The 25575-nt window shown below is 39.9% G+C and overlaps 1 protein-coding gene across 1 annotated transcript in view; it reads left to right on the top strand.

Annotated features, from left to right (window-relative positions):
- The window catches only part of dennd1b (DENN/MADD domain containing 1B), a 136803-nt gene that overhangs the window by 11941 nt on the left and 99287 nt on the right, over positions 1-25575 (top strand). The window contains exon 3 of the mRNA XM_037697971.1: positions 14167-14210. Within this exon, the coding sequence (XP_037553899.1) occupies positions 14167-14210 (44 nt within the window). The remainder of the gene's footprint in view (positions 1-14166; positions 14211-25575) is intronic.

The raw sequence follows: 25575 nt of genomic DNA, 5'->3' as shown, positions 1-25575 counted from the left end.
GAATCAATAATGACAGAATGATCCAGCCTTCTTTCTGGCTTCAAAGTTAGCAAGCTGGCAAGAGAAGTCTACACCAAATGATGTATTTATCAGGGTTTTTATAAAAGAAAAATGAGAAGAGGTACAATATTTTACATTTAAATAATCATCTACGGGGACTGGATTTGACCCGCGGCTCTTGAGTTTGACACGTCATTTACGTTTAGATAAAAATTGGCAGATTTTTAGCCTTGATGTCTGTGGACAGTTTTGATGTTTCATCACTATTCCAACCCCAAAATGTTCACCGGTTTTGCGTTCTGTTTATTCAGGATTGGACTCTTGAACTAATGAGTTGTTGGACTAAATTATTGAGATGTTGCACCAGTAGATGCTAAACGAGGTTAATGAGTTCAGTGAGTGTGCACATACCTAACAATGTAAGCATCTATGAGGTGAGTGGTGTCATCTTCCACTTTTGTAGTTCAGTTCTGCGTGATGTTGTTTTGCAGATAAAGCAGCGCTGCAGATGTTTTTTTCTGAGAATGTAAAATCAACCTGGTCTTTTATGTCTTTCCATGAGGTTTTATTGTTGGTTTTATTTAATTTATTCACATGACCTTATTTAGAAATTTATATATATATATTTCAATATTTTCTTCTTATTAACAATAATGTACCATAAGTGAAATCCAAAAAATGTCCCAATAAAAGAAAAAGTTAAATTTTGTTCTTTGATGGCAGAAATTGAGAAACTAAATAAAACAGACTGAAGCTGAATTTAGCCCTTCCGCATATTTTGTTGATTGTTCCTAAACTATATTAATGAAAACACAATTATGATTTAAATTAGAAGAGTAAACGACTAAAATATCACCTAATGATAATATAGTAGCTTATTTTTTCTCAGTGCAAAGGATGTATAACATTAAACTTATGCATGTTTTCTTCTTTTCATTGTGTTTTTTTAATTCGTTGCTCCACACTGACTCACTCATCCATTCTGTTGCTGTTTACTCGCCTGTGGGCCATAATAACACACAAATGTTACAAGGAATTGTTAAGATTCCTGTTTTTTAGAGTTATATTTAACTATACCAGCAAATCAATATTCATACTTTTGTTTCTTGGTTTTAAAACCGTATGGAGAACTGTTTGTTTTGAGATGAGACTCACTCATAATTGTGCTTGAAAGTTTGTGAACCCTTTATAATTTTCTATATTTCTGCATAACTATGACCTAAAACATCATCGGATTTTCACACAAGTCCTAAAAGTAGATAAAGAGAACCAAGTTAAATAAATAAGACAAACACTTTTTACGTGGTCATTTATTTATTGAGGAAAATGATCCATCCATCCATTATCTTTACCCGCTTATTCCATTTTGAGTCACGGGGGTCGCTGGTGTCCATGTCCAACAATCACCGTGCGAGGGGCGGGGTACACCCTGGACAAGTCTCCAGTCCATCACAGGGTCACATAGAGACAAACAACCATTCACTCTCTCACTCACACCTAGGAACAATTTAGAGTTACCAATCAGCCTAACATACATGTTTTTGGTCTGTGGGAGGAAACCGGAGCACCCGGAGAAAACTCACGCATACACGGAGAGAACATGCAAACTCAACCCAGAAAGGCCCCTGGACCGGGGTTTGAACCAAGGACCTGCTCGCTGAGAGGCAGCAGCTCTACCAACTGCGCCACCGTGCTGCCAGGAAAATGATCCAATATTGCATATTTGTGAGTGGCAAAAGTATGTGAACCTCTAGGATGAGCAGTTAATTTGAAGGTGAAATTAGAGTCAGGTATTTTCAATCAATGGGATAATGATCAGGTGTGACTGGGCACCTTTTTCTCTGTTTACTCATCCTCTCCTAAAACTGCTGGTCTTTTTCACTTTGTTTTAGCCGTGTCGCCCTTATTTATACCTTTTGTGATCACACAAATGGTTAAACAGTGACAAGTCAGTCTTTATTTCCTGTTGTGTTGAAGGTAGAAGTCTTTCATGAATTGTGGAAAGAAGAAACAAACTTTACAGGTCTTGTCATGTGACTTTGCACTTTGACACACATGGCATCAACAAACCCTTCATCAGAGCTGCAAGTGGACTTCCCAGTTGTTTCTCAAACACTGAAAGAGTTGTTGGCTGGAGAAAGAAGAAGTGGGACAGAGGAAGACAAGGTGGGGGGAAGAAAGTGCTGATGGTGGTATGAATATCCAGTGAGAGATGAGCTTACAGACGAGGCTGCTGTCTGAGCTTTCTCACTCACTGACACAGCACTGAAACTCCAGGGGAAGGCTGTGCTGTGGGCCCATGTGGTAGCGTATATATGTTAAAGTGTACAGTTTGCTTTGTGCATGCTTTTGTGCACAGCAGCATGGCTGTGTGAGCCCATGCACGAGACGACAACACATTAGCTGAAAAAACCTGCAGAAGGTTCATCTGAATTCACTAATGCTGCCAGATTCTGGGAACATGGAAAGACTTCTAGGCACTGACACCAACTGGCTATTTTTAGAATTCCCCTTTCCACAGTGAAAATGTGGGGAAAAGCAGGGACCTGATCAATAATTTAAAACGAGATGATTTTGATGAATGCAGAGGAGTTTCATCACATTATCCCCGCTTGAAGCTTCACAGCGGTCTTGTTGGTTGCTTGTTTTTTGTTTGTGCATCTGTCTGCATGTGCTCTGCAGAGAAATGTAATCCCCTGAGACCTCTCTTAAATTTTAGCTCTTAACGGTCCCAGCTCCTACAAGCGTGGGACATTTTTATGTTTAAAAGCAAAATGCATAAAGCAAAGGCCATAACAATGTCCAGATTGATATAGCTTCCACGTAGTTCGTTAATCTTCCGTTTTTATGAATCCTGCGACTGAGTGACAAGTTGTTTGGGAGTATAGTGCATATTTTGTACAGCAGATGGCACAAGCATATACAACCAAACACGAGTTGCCACCCAACAATAACACCAAACTCATTATTCTGAGTAAAAGAACAATAATTGGCTGGTTCTTATGCATGTAATTCCAATGTGGCCTAGTTTAGCCCCCAGTTGAACAGGATTAGTGTTGCCTCTGCTTTAATGTAGCTTTAGCGATTGTAATCTGTCCTAGTCTGGCAAATTAGTCCTCTAAATTAAATTTCAAAAAGAATCTGTGCTCAAATATGCTTTGACTTTTGACTTATTTTAGGGTGCATTTTGAAAGGATTTAAAGTTCTTTTTGTGACTGTATCAAACAGTGCATTGCGTTTGTTTATTGCAGGAAGCCCATTAAGATCTCATTAGACATTTCAACGAACTATTTAACACAATTTTCTAATTTCTTCTAAAATCTTCCAACTGGAGCCCTCGTGTGAATGGCTGTGATTTAAAATGCAGAGTGGGCGCACAAACAAATACACTGACTGCCTTTCGGCTGGCATAGATACATTTTGTTTGTATTGTTTTATTTATCAAAGGCATTTTTTTTTCCAAACTCCAAACTCTAGCTGGTATGTAAAAGACGATTAAAAGCATTGTCTGCAAGAGATGGCTTTTCAGGTTGCTTTTTGGCCTCGTTGGTCTGCTGCCAGGTAGACTGATGAATAATGTAATGACAGAAATGTGTTTTCCCCGCCAATTAAGAAAATCAACCTACTTATTGACACGATATGAGGTCTGGTACCCTGACAACTATACTTTACTGTCCTTCAGACCTTAATGTTGTGGCCAAGCCAAGTCCAGGCTGAACTCCATGCCCACTGTCTGTGCTGTCATTTCAGCTTCCATTCTTGATATTTACATGTCAACAGCTATGCCCTAAGGCTACGTCTCTCCGCTCAAGGCTGCTGCGAGTTTGCCCGACGCCGCACAATTACTGTAAAGACGATGGCGTTTACATGTGTGTTGTACCCCAACTGGCCCCTAATTTGGGTTCTGGCCTACTTTTTTAAGACAGAAAAAAATAGGTCAATCCTTGAAGCCGTTGTAAATGTCTGAGACAATTTATCGTTGCAAATCGTGTAATTTGCTCACTTGATCTTTGTTTTCATGTAGGTATAGGTGTATAAAACCCATCTTTAATTTTTCTATAATATTTATTACAGCATTTTGTTTTTGTAATAACACTGATATACGCAGCTACTTCATTTGAACGTGCTGCTGTGTTTATGTTACTGGTACGCAATAAGACTATCTCTGGATTCAGTGGCTTGTAACTGCTCTAAAAATCAAGGTTTATTAAATGTTCTTATGGAGAAATTAAGTTAAAGCGTTTATTATTGAAGCAGATAGATCTGTTTTCTGGATAACAAATAGTCAGTTAAGGTGTTTATTTGATTCACTTCAATTCAAAAACACTTTATTAATCCCAAAGGGAAATTAAATTGTTGTTGTAACTCGTTATCTTCGTTTTATTAAGAGATGTTATAGATACTGATGGCTGTAGGCAGGAAGGATCTCTTGTAAAGGTCCGTCCCACAACAGATCTGAAGAAACTGGCCACAGATGCCATCCAATCCGTCCACCCAGAACTGGCTGGCCTCTCGATACCTCCAGGCAGCAGGACCGCCCGAATGCTGGGCAGAACTCCTCCCAGAGCGATGGCCACTCCTCCCAGCAGCCTGCCGAGCTCCTCGTCGCTGCGGACAGCCAGCTGCATGTCCTGTCCTTCTGTTGTCACGAGCCACGTTTCCTGCCAGTTCCAGGATCTCAGTGGTCAGGCACTTGAGCACATCCGCCAAGGAGACAGGAATGCATCTACGGCACCTCCTTTTCAACACGTTTGAGATTTTGGGCTGTAGCTGACATATTATTTGAGCTTTTGAGGTGTTGATCAGCTGCTTCTGGTTGTAAAAGAAAACAAAAAACCGCCATCTTGTTGTCATGGTTACGCTTCATGACAAATGTCGAAACCAAAACAAAAGTTTCAGTAAAAATATATGATCCAACATTAAATTCAAAATGCAGCATTCATGGTTCAAGCCTTGTATTTTTTCTTAAAATGCATAAAAAGATTTCTGCAACTGAAAAGGAAATTAAAAATAGATTGAATATGTACTGTGTATACTGTAGCAAACACTACCAGTATAATGTTTGTCATTGGCTGCAATTTATGAAGTAAGTAGTAACAATAAAGCATTTTTTGTCATTCTCACAAAGTCTAGAGTTGTTGTGGAGCTTTATTATTATCCAATAATAAAATAGAATATATTTGTGAAATAAATATGCTTTCAACAAAAAAATAATCTAATTATTGAGTAGAACTATACTATACCCAGTTAAACTTAAAAAAAACTTTATAAAACATAAAGTTCTTACACTCATAAAAAAATTTTTTTCAGTTTAATATGCTGTTTTGAAAAGAAAATTAAATATAAAGTTAAAAAGTTATTTAATACTTTTCACTTTAGACCACTTAAGACTTTCAAATGCAAAACAAAAAGTTACGTTTCTTGAGCTTTACAAATCTGCAAAGCAACGTCTTTAGGTGTTGCGAACAGAAACAAGACTGGGTTTTGTTTGTACTTTGCCCATCAGGTCCACAGAGCGCCGAGGCCTCGGTGTGTATGTTTAAGATTAGGCACTGTTGTACGCTTTTAACAGAAACGCATAACATTGCCATCCCTGTGGAAAAATGGGCTGAATGACTCACTCCCTGCATGACTGAGAGCTGTCTGTCTGGCAGCCTTTGCATGTGAACTTCAAATCGTAGCTCAGCAGCACCGAGCATGTAGCCGCCAAAGGCAAGGCTTTACACTGTCATCACCACACGGCTGCCTCTGGGTGCTGTGCCATATGACATTAACAGAGATCGATCCCCCCCCTCCACACCTCATGGTGTTTCCTCTGATGATGGCACCATCATCTCAAAGAAAACAAACTCTTTGCAGAGCAACTTCCTTACTACGACCTGATCATTAGAGTTTCAGAAACATTTCACACTACTTTGCAATAATTTAGATATTTCATCTGTAAACACGTTCTCCTAGTAAATCCTTAGTTACTTTTTGTACCAAGTGTTGTCTTTGACAGAGTTTCTGCACAATAGAATAATGATAGAGCTATTACTTTACCATGCTTTCGTAGATGGTTTGACTAAGGCAGATGGTTGGACCATATGGAGAGAAATGTGTATTTTACATCAAGGTATGCTTCAGCCAACCAGCGCTCGGAGATGAAATCATCACCGTTTACTTGTGCTGTTGAGACCAAAACAATTGCACTCCTATTTCTGATGTGTTTGGAAATGAAAACTAGGCCATATCTTGGATTTCAGGTTTCAGCTCAACTTTTAGGGCTTATCTCGTAAAGTGAGGAGAAAGTTAGAGACGAGTCTGCCCATGGAGATGCTTTAGTGTTTATCCTGTGAAAAGGACTCCTCCGCCTCTTAACAAACCCACTGTGTGTGTGTGTTGGGTTGAAGATGCATTCAAGCGGAGCTGGTGTTTGACATAATGTTGGACCAGTATGGAATCTGACTGGGAATATCAGCGTTGATATGTGGTGATACATGGAGGCTGTCACAAAGGTTGCATCCATATGCTGTGCCACTCATTCGTGAAGCTGTGAAATTGGGTTGCATCCCAACTAGCCCGGAGACAGTATCGCTTTCACTTCTCTCGTTCCGTCTCTCCTCTCTCCCCCCTCCCTCCCTCAGCTCGTCCCACTGAAGCATTTTTCTCACATAGCTGGGAAGACGGAACAACTAATGTGGCATTAATAGGGTCACATCATCTCCATGCAGCGCTCTCTTTCTTCTCTTTCCAGCTGAGACTGTTGTTTATCTTTTTCAGATGTAGCTGTAGAAATGGCTTAGAAATCCCTTCAGGCCAGCATCTCTCACATGTGAGGCCTGCCAGTTGGGTTTTTTGGCTGGTAAAGCAAGCTCTACCTTAGAGGTTGTTTTCTCTTTGTTTATTCAAGATTTCAAACATTGGAAGCAAATTGTATCACTCCTTTGCAAATCTAGACCTATTTATAGGTCTTATCTGGATCAGCTTTGTGATGGTATTTTTTCCAAATAAAACTATTTGGCTTCTCAGTCCTTTACATCACCACTCTGTGATCATTTAGGTCTTGCCATGGCAATATATTCAATATAAAATGTAAATCTGTTTTAAATCAATGAAATCCAGCCGAGTTTCTCAGGCTTACGTCTCTCATTTCACGGTCCCTGTTTGTAACAAATAGTGTGACCAATCAAGATTAGTCAACTTAAGAACCATATCATAGTTTTAAAAGTTTCCCTTTTCTCCAAACCTTGTAAAATCAGCATGAAATGTAATGCCATTTGCAGTGTGGGAAGCGATAAGCAAAATGAAAAAAAAAAAAGTTTTAAACGTCACTGACTGTGTGTTTATTTCTGCTGGCCTTTGAAAGATGCCAGTTAATCTGCTTTACTCCTTTAATTGTGAGTCGAGGAGCTGGGCCTCCTCCCAGCCAGAATAAGACTACTGATCCAGAAGTAAAACGATGACCACTGCAGTTATTCCTTCCTTTAGGTTGTTCGAACCCCCCTTAGTTTTCTTTAGCTGCTCCTCGTCTCCTCCTCCTCCAGTATACCCTCCATCAGAGGGAAGAAAGCTCCTTGTTCTGACAATAGACATTTTTTGCCATATGTTGGCTTGACATCTTCATCAGGTTCACAGCAGGTTACCTTAGTTAACTTTCACTCCACTGCCTGATGGGATTTTCTCCTCCTGCTTCTCCAACCAGCCCAGGCTCAAAGTCTAGACAACCTCCGAGGCAGAGTCCCTTTAGCCTCGTGTCCACAATGGCCGTATTGTGGATGCTTAGTATCGGTAGCTTCCTCCAGTTATAGCAAACAGGCAAGTGCTAAAACAATGCTTTTGTCCAGGGGCATACGAGGGGGCCTAATCCACTACATACTGTGAAATAAGTCCCTCTCTGAGATGAGAGCGAGCGAGAGAAACCGAGTGAATGAAATCTTTGCCAACGAGGTTAAAGTGCAGCAGTTTAACCCCTGGCCAAGAAAGAGGGAGGAGAGGAGGCAAAGGGAGAGGGAAGAAAGAAGAACAAGGAGAGGCAGGCGCTGCATCTCTTCATCTGTGGAACTCGAATGGAGGAGAGGGTCTGCCGGTGGCTTTCTCAGCCTCTCTTCTCACCAGAGGAGCTGCTGCTCACCATATGGGATTTGGCCTCCCTTAACAAACAGGCCTCCTATTCACTCCCAACACACATTCAGTCGGTGATGGAGTAAGATGGAAAAAAATGCATTTTTTTTTTTTGCCTTTACAACACTGGATGGCCACGAGGGCTCTTAGTCTGTGTTTGATTCACACAGTATAGAGAATTATAAACTAAAAGCTTTCATCTAAATGTGTATTCACACTGGATTTAGGGTTAGGCCTTTTTGTGCGTTATTGAAGTTTCAGTTTGAAAGCTAGAACTATGCATTCAGGCCGCTGTTGTTGAGCTGCTGAGGTGAGCCTATAGAAAAACTGCACAAATCTGCCTCTGTAGGCGTATTTCAGGTTCATCATGTGCCTATTCCAGTTGTTTGAAAAGGTTATTTTTATTCAGTACTATGTCATTCAAAGTTAGCAAGTTGGGCTTTCTTTTTTTTTCTTTTAGTGACAAAATGACTTCAAGTTGAATAACTCGCAGTGCAGCATTGGGCAGTGAGAGGTTTCTGACACACTGGTATAATGTGCCAACTTTTTCCTCCAGCCAGCAGCATTAGGAATGACATCCTCTGCCAACAGCGTCTTTTTAGCCTACTTGAAAATCCCAAGAAGCACAGATTTATGCCAAGGCGAACATGCCAGCATTTTCATTTTTAGGCAATTGACGCAGATTTTTTTTTTTTTGTGTGTGTGTGGAGAATTCAAGAAATAGGAGGTAAAGCTGTAATCATTTTCCTTCTCTCATCTCTGAGGGAATATATATGTAGCTAGTTTATTCTGTTTAATCCCATCACAATAAATGATCAAGGTACGTAGGCGAGAAGAGGTGTCTTGTCTTTCGCACTTCCCATTCCGTTTTTTTTTTTTTTTTTGCGTTCAGTTTGTATTGCGCTTCACCAATTAACCCTGTCTTTTGAATTTCAATGACAGGTGTCTCAAAAACAGACAAAACATTGATTTTTGACAATATCAACCACCTCCCTCGCCCCAGTATCTGTGTCATGGCTCAGGAGCTGCCGGCTTGTTGCCCCCATTGTGACTGTGGGAGGTCAGCCATGCTGAAAGCCCTCAGGGATCAATGGACACACAGTGTACTGTAAATACTCACTCCTGAGCTTGCTATCCATCTGTAAACACGCATCTACTCATGCTGTACACATTTTCACAGAGGCGCACGTGCACACTGCAAGCAGAGTCCAGCGGTCACTTCTTGAGCTTTTTGTGACATTTTTCCACCTCCATTTTCTTTGGTGTAAATGGAGGAATCTTAACTCTCAATAGGTGATTTCAATTCAATTCTCACCCATTGGATCTGTTTACGCTCCACCGGGGTGAAGTATGCTATAGGTTGTTTTCATGCTGTCAGTCTAGCTGCCGCTGGTGTCACACAAAATGAACTGTTTTTATGCTGCTTGCAAAAGCGCTTTATAGATTTTGCCAACTGTAGAAAATACAATAAAAACATAGTCAGTCGCATTTATGGCTTTGATGGAGGCATGTGAAGGAGAGGTAGAAGTTTTTTTTTCTTCAGCAAATCTATTTGTTATGCAAGTAAGCCTCAGTTTTTGTGACATATTTGTGCACAAACGAATATCAGGAAGTGGGGAAGAGCTGAATTGTTATTTTTTTTTAAATAATGTCAATTAATGCTAGTGTCTTTAAGCAAAGTCCTGCTTATTTTGCAGATGAAATCTAAATTGGCATTGGCTTACATTTCTGTTTTCTGCATGTCTATTTATGTCCTCAACATGCTCGCTGCTACCTTTTGTTTTATGTTTTATGACTTCTTGAGCAGCTCGTGTATAAATCATAGGGATGCACAATATTGGATTTTTGGCCGATATGTGAACTTGTTTGGCCGATAACCAATACTGATTATTTTTTTTCCCTAGACCTACTTACGGAGACGACATGGCTTTCTCTGCTGTGGTATTAAAATACTACATTATTCTGCATATTGCATACCAATCAAATTCACATTTACTGTCAGCTTGCTTGGGTTTCAAGTCAAGAAAAAAATATTAAGAACTTTTCATTTGCACCACCTTGAAATTAAATTTAAAATACCACAAGCATTGACTGCGGTGTTATCGGCTGACTTAAGTGTTGCTAAATTCCAAAATAAAAATTTAATGAGACTTTTTCTGTGTGTCCAGTGTGCACATGCTTTTTTGAAGGAGGGGAAGGCGGATTAACCAATGCAGGATCTGTCACGGTGACATTTGTGTCCCTTGGCGGAGCAGCAGGGGTCCTCTTCCCCTCTGTAACCTTCAACTTTCAGCCTTAACCCCCTTCAGGCTACCTTTTGCATCCACCACATGCCCAGCAGATACAGAGGGAGGTGTATTTCAGCATAAGAAAGTGAGAAATTTGTAGACAAGGGTTCAAAATGAAAAGGCCAGAAAGCTGCAAGGAAAGACAGGAGAAAGCATGTATGTGGGTTTGTTGGTGATGAGATGACAGGGACCAGGAATGAGGGGTGAAATAAGAACATTTGACTGGAAGTGAAACAAAACTGAAGGAACAAACAGTATGAAAGGAAAGAATCTGCACAAATATGAATAATAAAAAAGCTTTTTGTTAAAACTTAAAAGATCTTATCTATCCGCAGCAGGAGGAATAAAAACTGTGTTGGTTTGTAAAATGGGACATACAATAAAGACATGTTTTTACTGAACTTCATGACTTGTATTTGGGTGTCTGAAATTACCACCAACTAAAAAAATTCTGTAAAATACAAACCTGTCACTTGTTGATCCTCCTTTTATTAAAAATATCTCAATTCAGTGAGAGGTTCAGACTTTTAGTGACAAAGAACATCACTTTGCCTGCTTCACTGGGAGCTGATTAGACTTTTTTATATATTTTAAATCTTAAACTAACTTAGCTTTAAATCATACTACATTCACCTCCTGCATGACAAATAACAATCCATTTATTTCTGCTTGTATTTATTTCAATTTCAATTCAATTTATTTATACAGCGCCAAGTCACAACAGAAGTCATCTCAGGGCACTGAACAGAAATTCATATATAAAAATATTAACAGAAACATTCATATATATATATATATATATATAAAAAATTAAACAACATCTGTATATATGTATACAGTGTGGGCAGCACGGTGGCGCAACTGGTAGAGCTGCTGCCTATCAGCGAGCAGGTCCCCAGTTCAAATCCCGGTCTGGGGGCCTTTCTGGGTGGAGTTTGCATGTTCTCTCCGTGCATGCGTGGGTTTCCTCTGGGTACTCTGGTTTCCTCCCACAGACCAAAAGCATGCATGTTAGTCTGATTGGCTCTATGTGTCCCTGTGATGGACTTGCGACCTGTCCAGGGTGTCCCCCGCCTCTCGCACAGTGATTGCTGGACATGGGCACCGGCGACCCCCGTGACCCAAAATGGAAGAAGCGGGTAAAAGATAATGGATGGATGTATACAGTGTATTTGATTGTACATTACAATATCTTGTAAAATATGGGCCCTAAAATCCTTTTAATGTTTAGTGGGAGCTGAAAGACTGCTTTACAGCCGCTAACAAACACCAAGTTCAACCAACAAACCTTATATATGTATATTTTTAAATATTTTCTCGCTACTTTCAGTAAAAATAACCAGAGCACACAATCAACCTCTAGCCATTTGTAAAATTAAGTAATATGTTCTCTCACCCACCCTTTGCTGTGAACTGTTCAGTGTTTCACCAATGCTTATAGCGATATAAAAGCTGATATTGTAAGTTTAAGTACTGGCTCAGTGTTGTTGCAGCTGCTGTCAAACTTTGATTTTGAATTTGGTCCCAATCGTCACATCTGTACTGGCAAGCTAAATGTCCTGTGGTACTGTTGTGCACATTGGTACAGCTGGTAGGAATGAGCTGAATATGAATATGATGGTTCTTAGTGATGAAGCTCTTCCCTAACACTCAGGCACGTCTTTCCTTGCTCTGAGCACAACAAACCTCCATATTCTTGCATCTTTTCTCATTGTTTCTATACACCACCTGTTCTCCTTTGGTCTGGTGAGATTTATCATCAGCAAGATTTCCCACCTTCTCACCGAGTAAATCAGCAGAATAAAGTCTCAACTGTGGCGGATCGTAGGGTTGGAATAAGAGAGCTGGTCAGAGTTGGATTGTCGGGCCTTGAACTCTGCTGATCTGCACCACTTTTCAGTTTGAGGTCCGTGAAATTATCCAATAGGATTACGTAAAGCATCGCGGCGTCTGCTGTGCTCTGTCGTGTGTGTCTGCTGTACCACTCCCTCTTGCAGACATCCTAGCTTGTTAGCCATGAAGCTATATTCACTACATTTTTGTGATTTCATGTGGCCTTTGCTAAAAGAGCAGTCCTCTTCTCTGGCTTCATGAATATGGACGTGACGTCGCGCGGCTTTGGCTCAGTGCAACTTCTACACATTTTCATTCAGAACTCAATCAGCTGTATTGTTTACAGCATTTGTTTTTGTTTATTCTGTTGCAACAACGAAATTAAGCTAATTGCACATTTAAATTAACCTTATTTCGTTAGACATAGGTGGGGGGTATGTACTATGCGCAGACTTTGTGTATGCCTGTGAACTTGGCATGTGAAAGCTGCTCTTTTAAACCCTTGCTGTTCCTGCCGGGGTCACAGGATGACTTTAGAGCTGTGGAAGTTGTGTTTACCAGATAACCCCTGTGTTCAGACCATAGCTGGGTGGCTGTCTGCTTTCAGCCATATGGCACAAGCCTCTGACTCAGCTCTATAAGATAGAAGCTTGTGTTTGTGAATTATGTTCAGTGCTCTTATCAGACTATCATCACCGAAAAATGTACGCAGATGCATTTGTTGTTCCAAGTCCTTTTCTTGTGTTTATAAAATGTAACAAATTTACCGTGTTTTAGAGCAAACCACTAAAAGAAGATTGAACCACAAGTCATTGTTTTGGTTAGTTATTGATCTATAACTTTTACTGAATGATTTTGACGCCGTGGACAGATAGATGGATGGATAAAGATTTTAGAAAGATGGACGGATGTTTGAAGGAATGGATGGATGGATGGTGTTTGAACGATGGGTGTTTAGACGGATGGTAGTTTAAAAGAATAGGTGGATGGATGTAATTCATGAATGACTGGTTGAAAAGTGCACAGTTTAGAAAAATGAATAGTTGTAGATAGATTGGAGGAATTTGTGGACGGATAGATGAATGGATGAATTTTAAGATTGGAGAAAATGATGAATGAATGGCTGCTTAGACGGATAAATTAGATTTACCAGTAGATGTTTGGAAGAATTCATGGACCGATGAACAAAAAGGTGGATTTTTTTTTTTTTTGTTAAAGTACGAGTTAGGCTCAGTATTTTCAAGATTTAAAAAAACAAAGTTAGAAGCAGCAGAAACGTCCAAAAGAAAGAGATGTGGTCATTTTGGCTTAACATGTGCATTACTGTATATATTGAATATATAAATATTCTATATATGTATTATTTTCCCTGATCAACAGCCAAACTACACTCAAAGCATTTTGACAACCAATTTCAATGCTCTTTCTGTGTTTGTGCGTACTTGTATTGTTTTTATTGTTTCCACTCAAACAAACGATGCCAGCGGTTGATTCACCTGCTCTGTAGACCCATTGAAAATCCAAGTCTTTTAATAAATGCGTTAATCAGAATCCCCCCTTCAAAAAAGTCACTTTTTGGGTTTATCATTTACGTCTTCTCAGCAAAACAGCAAGACTTGTATCAACGTAGGAATAATTAAGCAAATAAACTAGAGTGTGTGTTGCAGTGATTTTCTTAAATGTGCATGATTTGGTGTATAATATGAGCTATCATATCCACACTGTGAATGTAGATTTGCATATTTACAGCACACACAGCCTAGATACTCTCGCTTGTATTTCACTGTGCACTGCTCTGTGTGTGTGCGTGTGTGCGTGCACAGACTGGCAGCAGCCACCCTTGCCCCCACCCCTCTCATTAATATGTATGTGATCTGAGGCAGCTAGCGAAGACGGTGTGTTTCTCACCCGCTGATTAATGCTGTCTGTCAATTACCTCTAGATCCAACCGTGCTGTGGAGCTTCCCCCAGGACCACACAGACCAGGTTGGAACATTCTCCGCTGTTTCTTTCCACTTTCTCCAAATCTCTCACTCGTTCTCTGTTACAGACAACCTCCTCCTCTCCCGTCTCCCTTCCTTTTCCTCACGCCCCGACTCACCCTGCCTTCCTGTGGTAACCTCCCCCAGCACCTATCACCACCACCACTCTCCTTTAGGTGCTTCCTCTGTGCTTCCTCCGCCTCCTCCTCTCCCTGTCTCACTGTACGTCTGTTGTTGGTAATGAAAAGCAGTGAGCAGGTCTTCAATAAACGACGAATAAGTAATTATTGTGCAGCCGTGACAGGAATGCACACCTCCGTTTCCCCCCCTTTTTCTCTGCTTTCGGCTCTTTCTCTTACTGTCTTACCCTTCTCTTTTTTTGTTTCACGTGATTTTATTCAGTTTTCATCTAAAATAAGCTTACACTCTTTGGTACAAGGTGTCTGTTTATAAATTTGTTTTAGTTAGACAATGCCTGATAATGTTTTTGCTTTATAGTCTCCGCTTAATTAGAATTTTGACAAATACAAAATATTACTTATGTTACATATATAAGTAAACTTTTATTGATGTTTAGTCTGTTTGACTTTTTTTTTTTGAATAGTTGAATTATTTGTAGTCATTAGCGTAATAACCAAACACATGTTGCAAATAACCCAGAGATCAAATGAAATACAAATACCATTTGTAGCCCTCTGTACAAGTACAAGTGGTAAATGTTTGACCAATAATCTGTAACCTGGCTGGATGTTCACATCTTTCAGGTAATGGCAACATCTAAGAGTTTGTCTCGGTTTCCTCCAGAGACGTTCAGATCTAACACTGTTGGTTCGTAACTACTTCATAATCTTCTTTGAAAATGGCAGGTTAATTAAAAAAAACAAAAAACAAATACTGATAACCAAAAATAATTTATGCTTGATTTTTCCATTAATTCAAAGGGTCAGTCCTAGGTTCATGTTAAATTACTTCCTTTAATTTCTGTGAAATTAAGATTTTAGGTCAAAGTAAATGGTATAATTGTTGCTGAAACATAGTTTAATGTAATTTCTGAGATAATCGCTTGAAGTTGGTGTAAGAAAAAAAGCACATTGTGTGTTTTCATTGTCCAACCTGTTATTTATTTTTGCTGAGTTATTGTTTTTATGCTTGCTTTCATTGCCCCGTGTGACTTGTTTTACTGCAGTTAACTTTGTGAATAACAAGCAATCATCATTGATAAAAATGATGGACTAGAATACAAAATAAAGCCCAAAAGCTGAATTATCCTTTATGCCAGTCACAGATGTTATCAGCTGTCTCAAGGGGACAGTGTGCACACTTGAGTTGATGGGATTTTATTTAAAAGACCGATTCTCTCCCCAAAGAAAAATGCACCAACTCAGCGGGGTGTCCTTTTTCTCTCTTTCTCTCTTTGACTTCACCTTGAAAGCAAAACAATTTAGGATCTAAACTGATGGAAATTATCTCTTGTACCTTATTAATGTGAGCATTTACATTATGCAAACATACCAAGTTTTATTTATCTTGGAGATATAGCCTGCTAACTTATATAAAAAAGCTCTCTGTAAAGCTAGAACTGCATATTATTCTTCTTTAATTGATGAGAATAAAAATAACCCCAAGTTCATTTTCAGTGCCATAGCGAGTCTGAAGACAAATCCTAGCTCTGTTGAACTATGTATCCCAACAACTATAAGCAGTGATGAGTTCATGAGATTCTTTATAAATAAAATTATTTCTATTAGAGAGAAAATTCAAATCATCCTTCCTAGTATCGCCTCTGATTCCCTGTCAGATGAGGCAACTTTGAAAATGTCACTAGAACCTGATTTATGTTTGAACTGTTTTGTCCTAGACTTGCCATTGTGTATCCGTTTCTCCTTCCTGCCCTGTCAAACCCAGCTGGTCGAAGCAGATGGCCGCTTGTCCTGAGCCTAGTTCTGCTGGAGGTTTCTTCCTCATGAGGGAGTTTTTCCTTCCCACTGTTGCCTTTATGCTTGCTCAGGATGATAGTCTGTGATGAAGTTAGACTCAAAGCAGTCTGCTCCTCAAATACATAACGTTATTAACTTGCTTTTTATGTATATGAATGTTTCTGTACAGTGCCCTGAGATAACTTCTCTTGTGACTTGGTGCTATATAAATAAACTGAACTGAATTGAAGTTGAGTGACTCTTAATATCCCAGCTTGTAAGAATTGTTTAAACCTGCAGAAAACCAAAGCAGGTTATGTGAAAAGTGTCCACAGTACACAACAGGTAATAAATGACAACAGAAGACTTGAGGCAGTTGACTGAAATAAATAAATAAATGTAAAAGAGAGAAGAAAAAAAAACAACTTTATGTATGTAGGCTTACTACACGCAAAAAGTGCGTAGCTACAAAGTTTAAACAGCTCTCCTGCCTCTCTGATCCACTTTGAGGAATAAACAGACTTGTATAAAGACGCTTCAGGCGATGTCTACCTGCCCCACAAGAACCAGAGTATGCTACCAGAGTAAGAGGTAAAGGGAGTGAGGGAACGAGAGGTGTAACAGCCTTTAAATAAGCAGGGACAGGAAAATACTGGAGAAAATGTGGTTAAAAATACAGAAATCAGCTGAAGCTGAAAAGATGAAACAGTGTAAAAATAGTGTTTACCTGGGCTTCATCACTCTTCATCATCATCTCATCTACATGGCCCCCACAACCTTACTTTTCTTTCAGTCTGTTGTCAGCCAGGTTGTTTGTGTGGATAAGATGGCCCTTAAGATGGCTAGTTAGCGTGCTGTGTACAAAGGGATTGGTCCTTTCCTCCGTATACATAAAGCCTGTATTCACAGGCCTCATTACCAGGATTAAGGCTCTTTTCCTCCTTTGTGGGGCTGAGGGCTGGAGTCCTCTAGCCACAGCCTCCGTCTTCTGTGGCCTGAGCTGGCCAGCATATGGCAGCAGCAGCCAACAGTCTCCGCAGAGGGGCACAGATCTCAGAGCAAGGCCTCCTTTTGTTTAGGCTGTTATTGTAGCACAGCATAGTGACATTTGTAGGCCGTAGGATTGAGGTGGAGGGGTTAGTCTTCCCCAGGGGAGAGGGAGACGGAAAGAGGGAGAAAGACAGAACAGGACGGAAGGAGGAGGGGTAGAGGCGAAGACAGGCAGACAGACAGGAGTGTGGATTATGGAAATATGAATTGATTTTTTTTTTTGTTCAGTAGTAGAATAGAAAGCTCAAAGGAGAACAGACTGCAGGCTGGCTGGCACGCCAGGGTGGTGCTAGGGAAATATGAAGTGAGGCGCTTGCTGCCTCTTTCTTTTCCTCTCAGTCGCGTCTTCTCTCTCTTTCCCTCCTGCTTCCGCTATTCCTCCGTCAGCCCTCGAGACTCTTGATGCCCTGGTCATCCGCAGATGCCACTTGGATGGAGATGGAGAAATAGAAGATGGCGGGAGGGGAAGGGAGAGAAGGCTAAAGCATATATTTGAATCATAAGAAGGTTTTTTTTTTTTTTTTTTTTGCAAATGAAGCAGACAGATGGAAATCTGTCCGTTTCCTCTCAGATCTCATCCCAAAGTTATTGGGGGGGGAAAAACAGCAGACAACACACACATAGACGAGAAATGGTTCTGCCAGTTAGATCTCGCTAACCACAGCGTGGTGTATACAGTGTTGATGGCCCACTTCTTCTTTGAAGAACAGAAGAATAATATGATAAACTCTCAGCAAGCTTCACAAACAGAAAAGCATTTGAAAACTCGGAGCCTGTCAGCATCTCGGCAGTATTTAGAAATGTTAAGCTGCTCACACAAATACACACGAGCAAATTTCAAACTTTCTTACCCCAAACTTCCACTGAAACGGTATTATTAAGTTTAATGGGCACCAATGGTATTATGCCTTTCATATTTATTAGCCATTTATTGTAAACATTTATTTCTGTTTGTGTTCTTAAATTCATGTTTTAACACGAGTCTACATTAACAGGGTCAGTAATCTAAAATATAATAAATGTCAAACAATATTGTGGTAAAAACTCATGTAAAGCAATATCGGGAAAAAAATATAATCACTTTTGTTGGTGTCTCTGCAACAAGCTGACTTACCTGGTGTGGAAAAGTCTTTAACGTCTTGTTGTTAGAGATCCAAATTTACTAAGATTTACTGTATGTGGGACACTATATTGATTGGAAGAAAATATAGCTTTTGTAATGGCACGGGTATTGTTTTTATATATTGTCATTTATCTTTATGTATCTTGGATCTTTACCTAAAGGCGTGTGCAAAATTTTGAGATCGTTGCTCAAGATCTATTTGACAAGGGTACAAAAGGGTAAGGAGACAAAGTTTATTGCAGAAAACAAATGTTCATTTAATGATCAGTCTTGCAGCTTTTCTGTTGTACTTCTCATTAAATTCTTGTAATTATGCTTTAAACTTTCTTTCTTGCACTTTTCTTTATTAAACTTTACATTTTTTGGCTTCCCTCCCTCATGTTGAGTTAGAGAGTTCTGACATAGACGCACAGAAATAATGTTATTCATGCTTTCAAGTTATTTCGGTTCAAAAACTGTAAGGTTAATCTTTATTTTCACCCTCGATGTGTGTTTTTTTTTTATGTGCATGTTTACTTTTGCCTTTATATGTTTCCACTTGTTCCTAATTATCAGCATTTTTGTTTCCACAGTCCTTATATATTTCCTCTCAAAACCTACTACTGCAAGGATTTACAAATGCAAATTACTTGCAAACTTCATATATATATATATATATATATATATATATATATATATATTTATTATTATTATTTTTTAAATAGACTCGTAGTATCATGGGAGGAATAAAGGAAATATTGAATTATAAATGGAATTTACTCCAAGGCCCCGAATGAACTGTAAACTAAAGTTGATGTTAACTCTCCGTGGCTATTCCACACATTTTACGGTAATAAGGACCCTTTGATCTTCCTGCTGCATGCTGCATTGAGTTGACTGAATGAGATGCGGTTTTCATTTATGCCAAGGTTGTGTGTGATTCAATACTAAAGAAATATTGGTGTTTTGATATGGACACATACTGGTATGTAAAATCAATTTGTCATATGCAAAGCATTCCAAAATTTTCCCCCTGTTCTCCTTATGAGCATTTTTTTGACTTCCCGTCATGAAGTTTTATGAGCCTGCTCTATTTAAAATATGTAGTCGCTGAAGAAAGCAATCACTGCAGCTAAAACATGTTTCCAAGCTGAGAAAAGGAGACGTATACATTATTTTATTTACACTGTGTTTCAATGTTGCACATCATTTTGCACTCTCTATCCTAAAGATGGCTGCTACCTTTGCTTCTCCTGTTATCCAGGTCTCTTCACTAGATAGCTGAACTTTTTGCAAAAGAAGAAACTAAGAAAGGTTATGGGTACAAGATACAAATACCCAGCAGTCGCTATAATCTGTTTTCATACTGTACAAGTATTTTCTAATCTCATTTTATATTATGGAGTCACTGTGATTGTCTCAGAATCTCATATTTTAATTTTTTACTCATCATTCAACCCTCTTCTTGTAGCCTTAACCAACAGCATAGGCTAGCCAATAAAATGAGGGAGGTACTTTGTGCAAAGTAAAGGCTAGTTGGGTAATCGAGACTGATGATATTAAAATGGTCAGGTGTCCTATAAACCACACCTTGCCCTTGTGATTCATTTTAAAATAGAAAAAAATCAACTTTAAAACCAATCTTTTAGTTTTTTACCATGATCTTTTAAGTTCATTATTCAGCCGGTCTTCTTGTTGTTTAAGTTTTGACCATTTTTACACTTTTTGAGGTGCTACTACTTCAGGCTTAACTTCTTTCCTCTTCACTCAGTCACACATATCCATTTCAAAAGTGCAATGTGTCATCAGCTAGACAGAAAGAAAGACTGAGGAACAGACAAAGAAGAGGACGGTCTCTTGAGGCTTCATCCTCGGCAGCTCTGAGTGCTACTCTGACACCATGCTCCATCAGGACAGGCTGGCTGACACAGTGATTGGTGGCCACAGCTCTGCAGACCAGCTCTGGATGGGGGAGGCAAGGAAGAGAGGTCGATTGGGTTGGTGAGGAAGAAGTGGCCTGAGCGAATGAGGTAATGGAGAGGAGCTGGTGGACATGATTGGTCACTTCATCCCTGAGGGAGTTGAGTGTTGACCCTGAGGAGAGGAGAAGATGGAGGGTGAGATGTGTTGGTGGAAGTCCACGTGGGTGTGCAAAGGTTGGTTAGCAGGGCGGCAGAGATGCTAACTTGAAGACAGTGATTTGTGGGCCTCAGATGAAACCCTGGATTGCACCCAAAGGAAATGGCGCTGTAGGAAAGCAGTTGTATAAATAAGAGTGGATAGACCAAATACAATTGAAAATAGCCAAGTCGAAGGGAAATTTATAGAGGGGGAAACAGGGTCACAGAAAATGTTGAAGGGGTGTAAAAATGTCTTAAAATTAGAAATAGAAAAAGTATGGGACAGTGTAAGAAAGAAATAAGATGTTAATGCAAAACGTCTGCTAGAACGCAGTCGAATACACAAAAGTTTTGATTGGCAAAGTTTTGTATCACGGACGTACAGAAATCTTGTGTAAAACTTGGACTTGTACTGCCACTTACTGGTTCATAGAAGAGTTAATTTATGAAACGTTATTAATAAGCAGTGTAATTAGTTCTAATGCACCACATAAAGTTTTTAGAAAGAATTCTATGATGCTTAACCAAAAGGTATTATTCACACCAAGGAACAGAACAGGCTCTTGTCTTGTTTTCCCTAAAACATTGAGAGAAATACAAAATAATTGTTATTCTCTTGTTGGCTTTTTCTGTAGCTTAGTGCTCTTATAAAAAGCTATAACAGCAAGGTATTCAATGAGACGCTATATAAAAGGAAAATAAATGGAAATTCTTGCCCTTGATGCTTTCGTTTATGAAGAGGTCTAAAAGTGTGTGTATTTGTTTATGCGTATGATGTCTCGGTGTGTCACAGGGTCTTGTCTTTCCCCTTCACTGCGTCCTGACAGCGGTGTCAAACAAGGCCTCGTATGATCTGTGTATGTCTTTGAGAATATATCTGTGTATGTGTCTGGGTTGATACTGTTTTTATTCTTCTCTCTAACCCTTTTCACCTCGGATCCCCGGGGTGTTCCAGGGTCTTGCCTAATGGACAGTCTCGCCCCACTAAGCTGGCCTTTGGTGCAGGCACTGAGCTGGATGCCTAACTAGAGCCCCTTGTTGCTCATGGGTCCTGATTGCGCTGACCTCTGGGCTGGCTTCCTGGGAGAAGAAGGGTGGTAGGGAGGGAAAGAGAGAGCAGAGGAAGCACTTTTACGCCCCGTTGCTCACATCTCTCCAACATCAGCCAGCGACTGGCGAAAAGAGAGCGGTTGTGTTTTGGTACCAGTAGAGAAAAGAACCATTTCCCCAGCTGTAGATGAACAATAGCTTCAGTTGTGTGTTGTCTGCTGAAGGAATAATTGAGATTCTAAGCTGCATTTTTCCAACAGGTGGTGATGCAGCAAATTCAAGCTAAATATTATTACAACAGATAGCATGGTGTTAAATTAATCTAATTTGGACACTTTTGGTGTTTTGAATTTGTGTTAGTCTTGTGGTGTCTGTAAAGTATTTTTATACACAGTTTCTCTAACAGAACAGACTTCGTAAAATAGTAGATAGTTGGGATATTAGCATTTTGCACTCTTGGTTCACAAGTACTGTACTCCATACAGTTTAATATTGGCAAACTGTTCATGAACAGAATGGTAGTAATCAAGGTTGCCAAGATTTTCTTGTATGAAAGGTGTTTTATCATGGGAGGAACAAGTCCTCTCTACTTGGGCACTAGTTGTTCATTTATGGCTTTAGATTCTTGACTGACCACAAGCTGCTGTTGTGAACAGAGCTATCTCCCAGAGAATAATGTGGACTAATTAGCATTTACTGTATTTTTTGGCCTATAAGTCACATTTTTTTGCATAATTTGCATGCCCTGCAAGCCGAAGCAACGTATTTATGGATTTTTCCCATATTTATAAACCAATTTTTGGCTGAGATATGACCGTTTTCATTCATTCTGACTGAAAAAAAATTTGAACAGTCCATTTTCAGCCACTTGATTGCAGCAGAGTAGTATTAGCAGTAAGGCATGCCGTTGTATCATGTAATAGTAATAGGTAAATGTGGCAATAATGACATATTCAAAAAAGTTCCAAGACAAAAACAACTGGACGTTATTTATTGTACTTTACTTTATACTTTGTTTTTGTCTTGAACTTTTTTGAATTTACCATGTCCTGGATGACAGAGAATCTTCACCAGCTATTAATGACACAATCAGCTGGTCATAGTACCCGCACCTTAGTTTTGCTCGCTGCTTGGAGCAACCGTCAAACCAGCTGCACCGCCCCGGCGACATGCAGCTAATTTGACCATTAAAGTGCATTTATTAAGTAAAAGTTCAACTGAGACACACCTTTGCTATAATTTCGAGCAAACAAGTAATTGTTTTAGGTGCTTTTCTTGTTAAATTTAGAAGAAACAAGCAGCGTTTCTCCTTCCTTTTTTCCCTCCATCTGCACGGTCCCAGAGCATCGAGGCAGCGAATACAACTGATTTGACCGTTAAAGTCCTTTTATTAAGCAAACGTTAGACTGAGACACACCTTTACTATAATTTTGAGCAAACGAATAACTATTATTAGGTGTTTATCTTGTTAAATTTTGAAGAAATGCAGATGCTCGTCCATCTGCATGTGCCAGCCGCTTTCGCAAATCAGGTTTGGAATTACAGATGGTTTGACCATCAAAGTGCATTTAAGCAAAAGTTAGACTGAGACACACCTTTACTATAATTTTGAGCAATTAAGTGCTAATCTTGTTAAAGTCCTCCTGTGCGCGCTCCCGCGGCCGCCATTTTGCAGCCTATCGATTTTTGTCACAACACCAACGCACATTTCTGGGTCGTCAGCGGTGATCCATAACAAACGCGACGCGTCAGCGGTGATGCATAAAAGATGTGACTTATATGGCAAAGTGACATATTTATGGATTTTTCCACTTTTTTAGACACATTTGGACTGATGCGACTTATAGGGCGGTGCGACGGATACGGTGGAAAATACGGTATTTTTCCTCATATATACCACAACCTGAACATCCTTATCCAAGACAGAAGAAATGGCAAACAAACAGGGTGCTGGAGAGACGGGCATAAATAGGAGGGTGCAGCGATGACCTGACCCTCTCTGCCAGATTCCATGTACATCTGTCAATGAGAAGTCCACAGCCAAATGTTTAGCGCCCACTGTTGCACCGTTGCTTTCCCGCTGTGCTTCAGTGTATACATTCTTTTTGCGCATGAGCATGTGTGTGTGTGTGTGTGACGCCATGTGTTAGAGGCAGGCCCACATCAGGGTTCGTACAGTTGAGCTAAGCCCAGTGGGAGTTGAAAGCTTAAAGAAGGAAATCCCCCCCGGCTGCTTGGTGCATACACACACACATACACACGTTTTCTGTCTCTATATCCCTCTCCCTCTCCTCCTGGCACTTCATTAATGAAACCAATGCTTGTATGTTTGGGGCATATGCAGCTCTCTTGGCCCAACACTACAAGTGTGTGTGTGTGTGTGTTAGGAAAAGAGACATCTCCCCCTATCACATGGTAATATATTCAGTGGAAGATCTCAGCAGAGGCATAATACTGCCGCTCTGCCCTGTCTGCGCCCATCTGTGATATGTAGAAAGGACATCAGCAGGACAGGGTATTAGCACTGAAATAATGTGCGCTGTTATTGTTGATGGTCCACACGGTCTCCAAGCAATGTGCCCCTTCACCCTATAGCATAAAAAACGTCCATTGTGGAATAAGAACAAAATAAATAAGTGCAATCCAGTGCGGGGCATGTATACTACCTCAGTGGAATGCTGTAACATCGAAGGTGACTCATCAAGGTGTCAAACGGTGAACAAAATTGGACAGCAGGAGGTTCAGGGAATGATTTGAGCCTTCTGGTTTCTTACAGGCAAAATAATGTTTTTTCTTTTTACAATTTAAAGAGCTGAAATGAATCATAGAAGCATTTCTCTGCCCTTGATTAGCAGAATTAAAGAACTAAAGGTGAATACAAAGACTTCTGGGTAGCTGATTTTCCACTGACATTTGCAGTTCGAAAATGAATATGAAGTTGAAGCCCGTGGAAATGTGCTGTTGAGTGGCTTACAGGAGGCCCAGAATGAAGGCCTTCATTTTGTCCTTGGTCTGCGCTTCGCGATGTTCTTCAGGATCCTGAAGCACAAATTAAACAAAACGTGATTTTTTTTTCAGTGTAGAGGCTGCATGTGCTCATGCATACAAGAAAACATTGGACATGTCAAATGTAGGCAAGCACTTAAAGACCCAAGGATCAATCTGTCAGCTTCAGCTTCATTTACAACCAACTCTGCATCAGATGGGTCAGTGGAATCATGAACAATAGGAGGGAATAAAAAATAATCTATAAATAAAACTATTTCCTCTTCCTCATTGCTGTCTCCAATCAGCAGAAGCAAAGTGAGCAAGAATGTGAAAATGTAACGCCCACACGTCAATTTGGAAGTGCACCTCATCGGCTCATGTGCTCCCCCCGCCCCCAACCCCCCTATACCACCTTCCTCCGCTCAAGCAGCTGTGTTGCTTTGGTCCGGCTCTGAAGGCCGTTCTTATTACCGGCACAGAGCGCAGGTCAGAATGGCAAGCCGGCAGCATACTATTAAAGCCTAATGAAAGGAATCTCTGCAGGGTCTGAGGTCTGCAGCGTCCAGAGGAGGCGATGTCTCTGCCCATTGTTCTCTGCTCCTTCCCTCGCTGTTCTGTACGGTTTTTTGTTGTTCTTGTTTTAAATGCCATTTTAAAATCTCATGTCACTGGCTTCTCTCTCCTTCCCATCACTGATTTTTGTCACCGTCACTCATTTTCTTCTTTTCCCGTTTTATCACCTTTTTCCTTCATCGTTTAAATCTTTACGTTACCTTTGTTTGCTCCAGATGAGGGGATTCACATGACATTTCCACTGTTGTTTTTACTTTCACAAACATTTAACTTTTTGTATATCAGCCTTTCAAGTCTACAGTTACTTCCTCCTGTTACATGTCTACTATACAAAGTGGATGTTTTCTCTATTATTTTATTTGATTTTTTACATAAAGCTCAGAAGTTAGGGTCATCTATTCTACTGAAATAAGATATTTTGGACATTGTCCATTTAAGAGTCTAAATGTTTTCACATGTAGCTGTACAGTAGTCCCTTGTTTATTGCAGGGGATTTGTACCCTGAAGCCCCACGATAAGTGAAAAACCACAAAGTAGGGATAGTAGTACAAGTAGTAAGTAGTAGTTTAT

The sequence above is a fragment of the Nematolebias whitei genome, chromosome 3 (assembly GCF_014905685.2).
Source record: "Nematolebias whitei isolate Nwh7 chromosome 3, NemWhi1, whole genome shotgun sequence".
Classification (NCBI taxonomy): Eukaryota; Metazoa; Chordata; class Actinopteri; order Cyprinodontiformes; family Rivulidae; genus Nematolebias; species Nematolebias whitei.
Note: the sequence above shows the minus strand (reverse complement) of the source record. Positions and strands in the feature narration are given on the sequence as shown.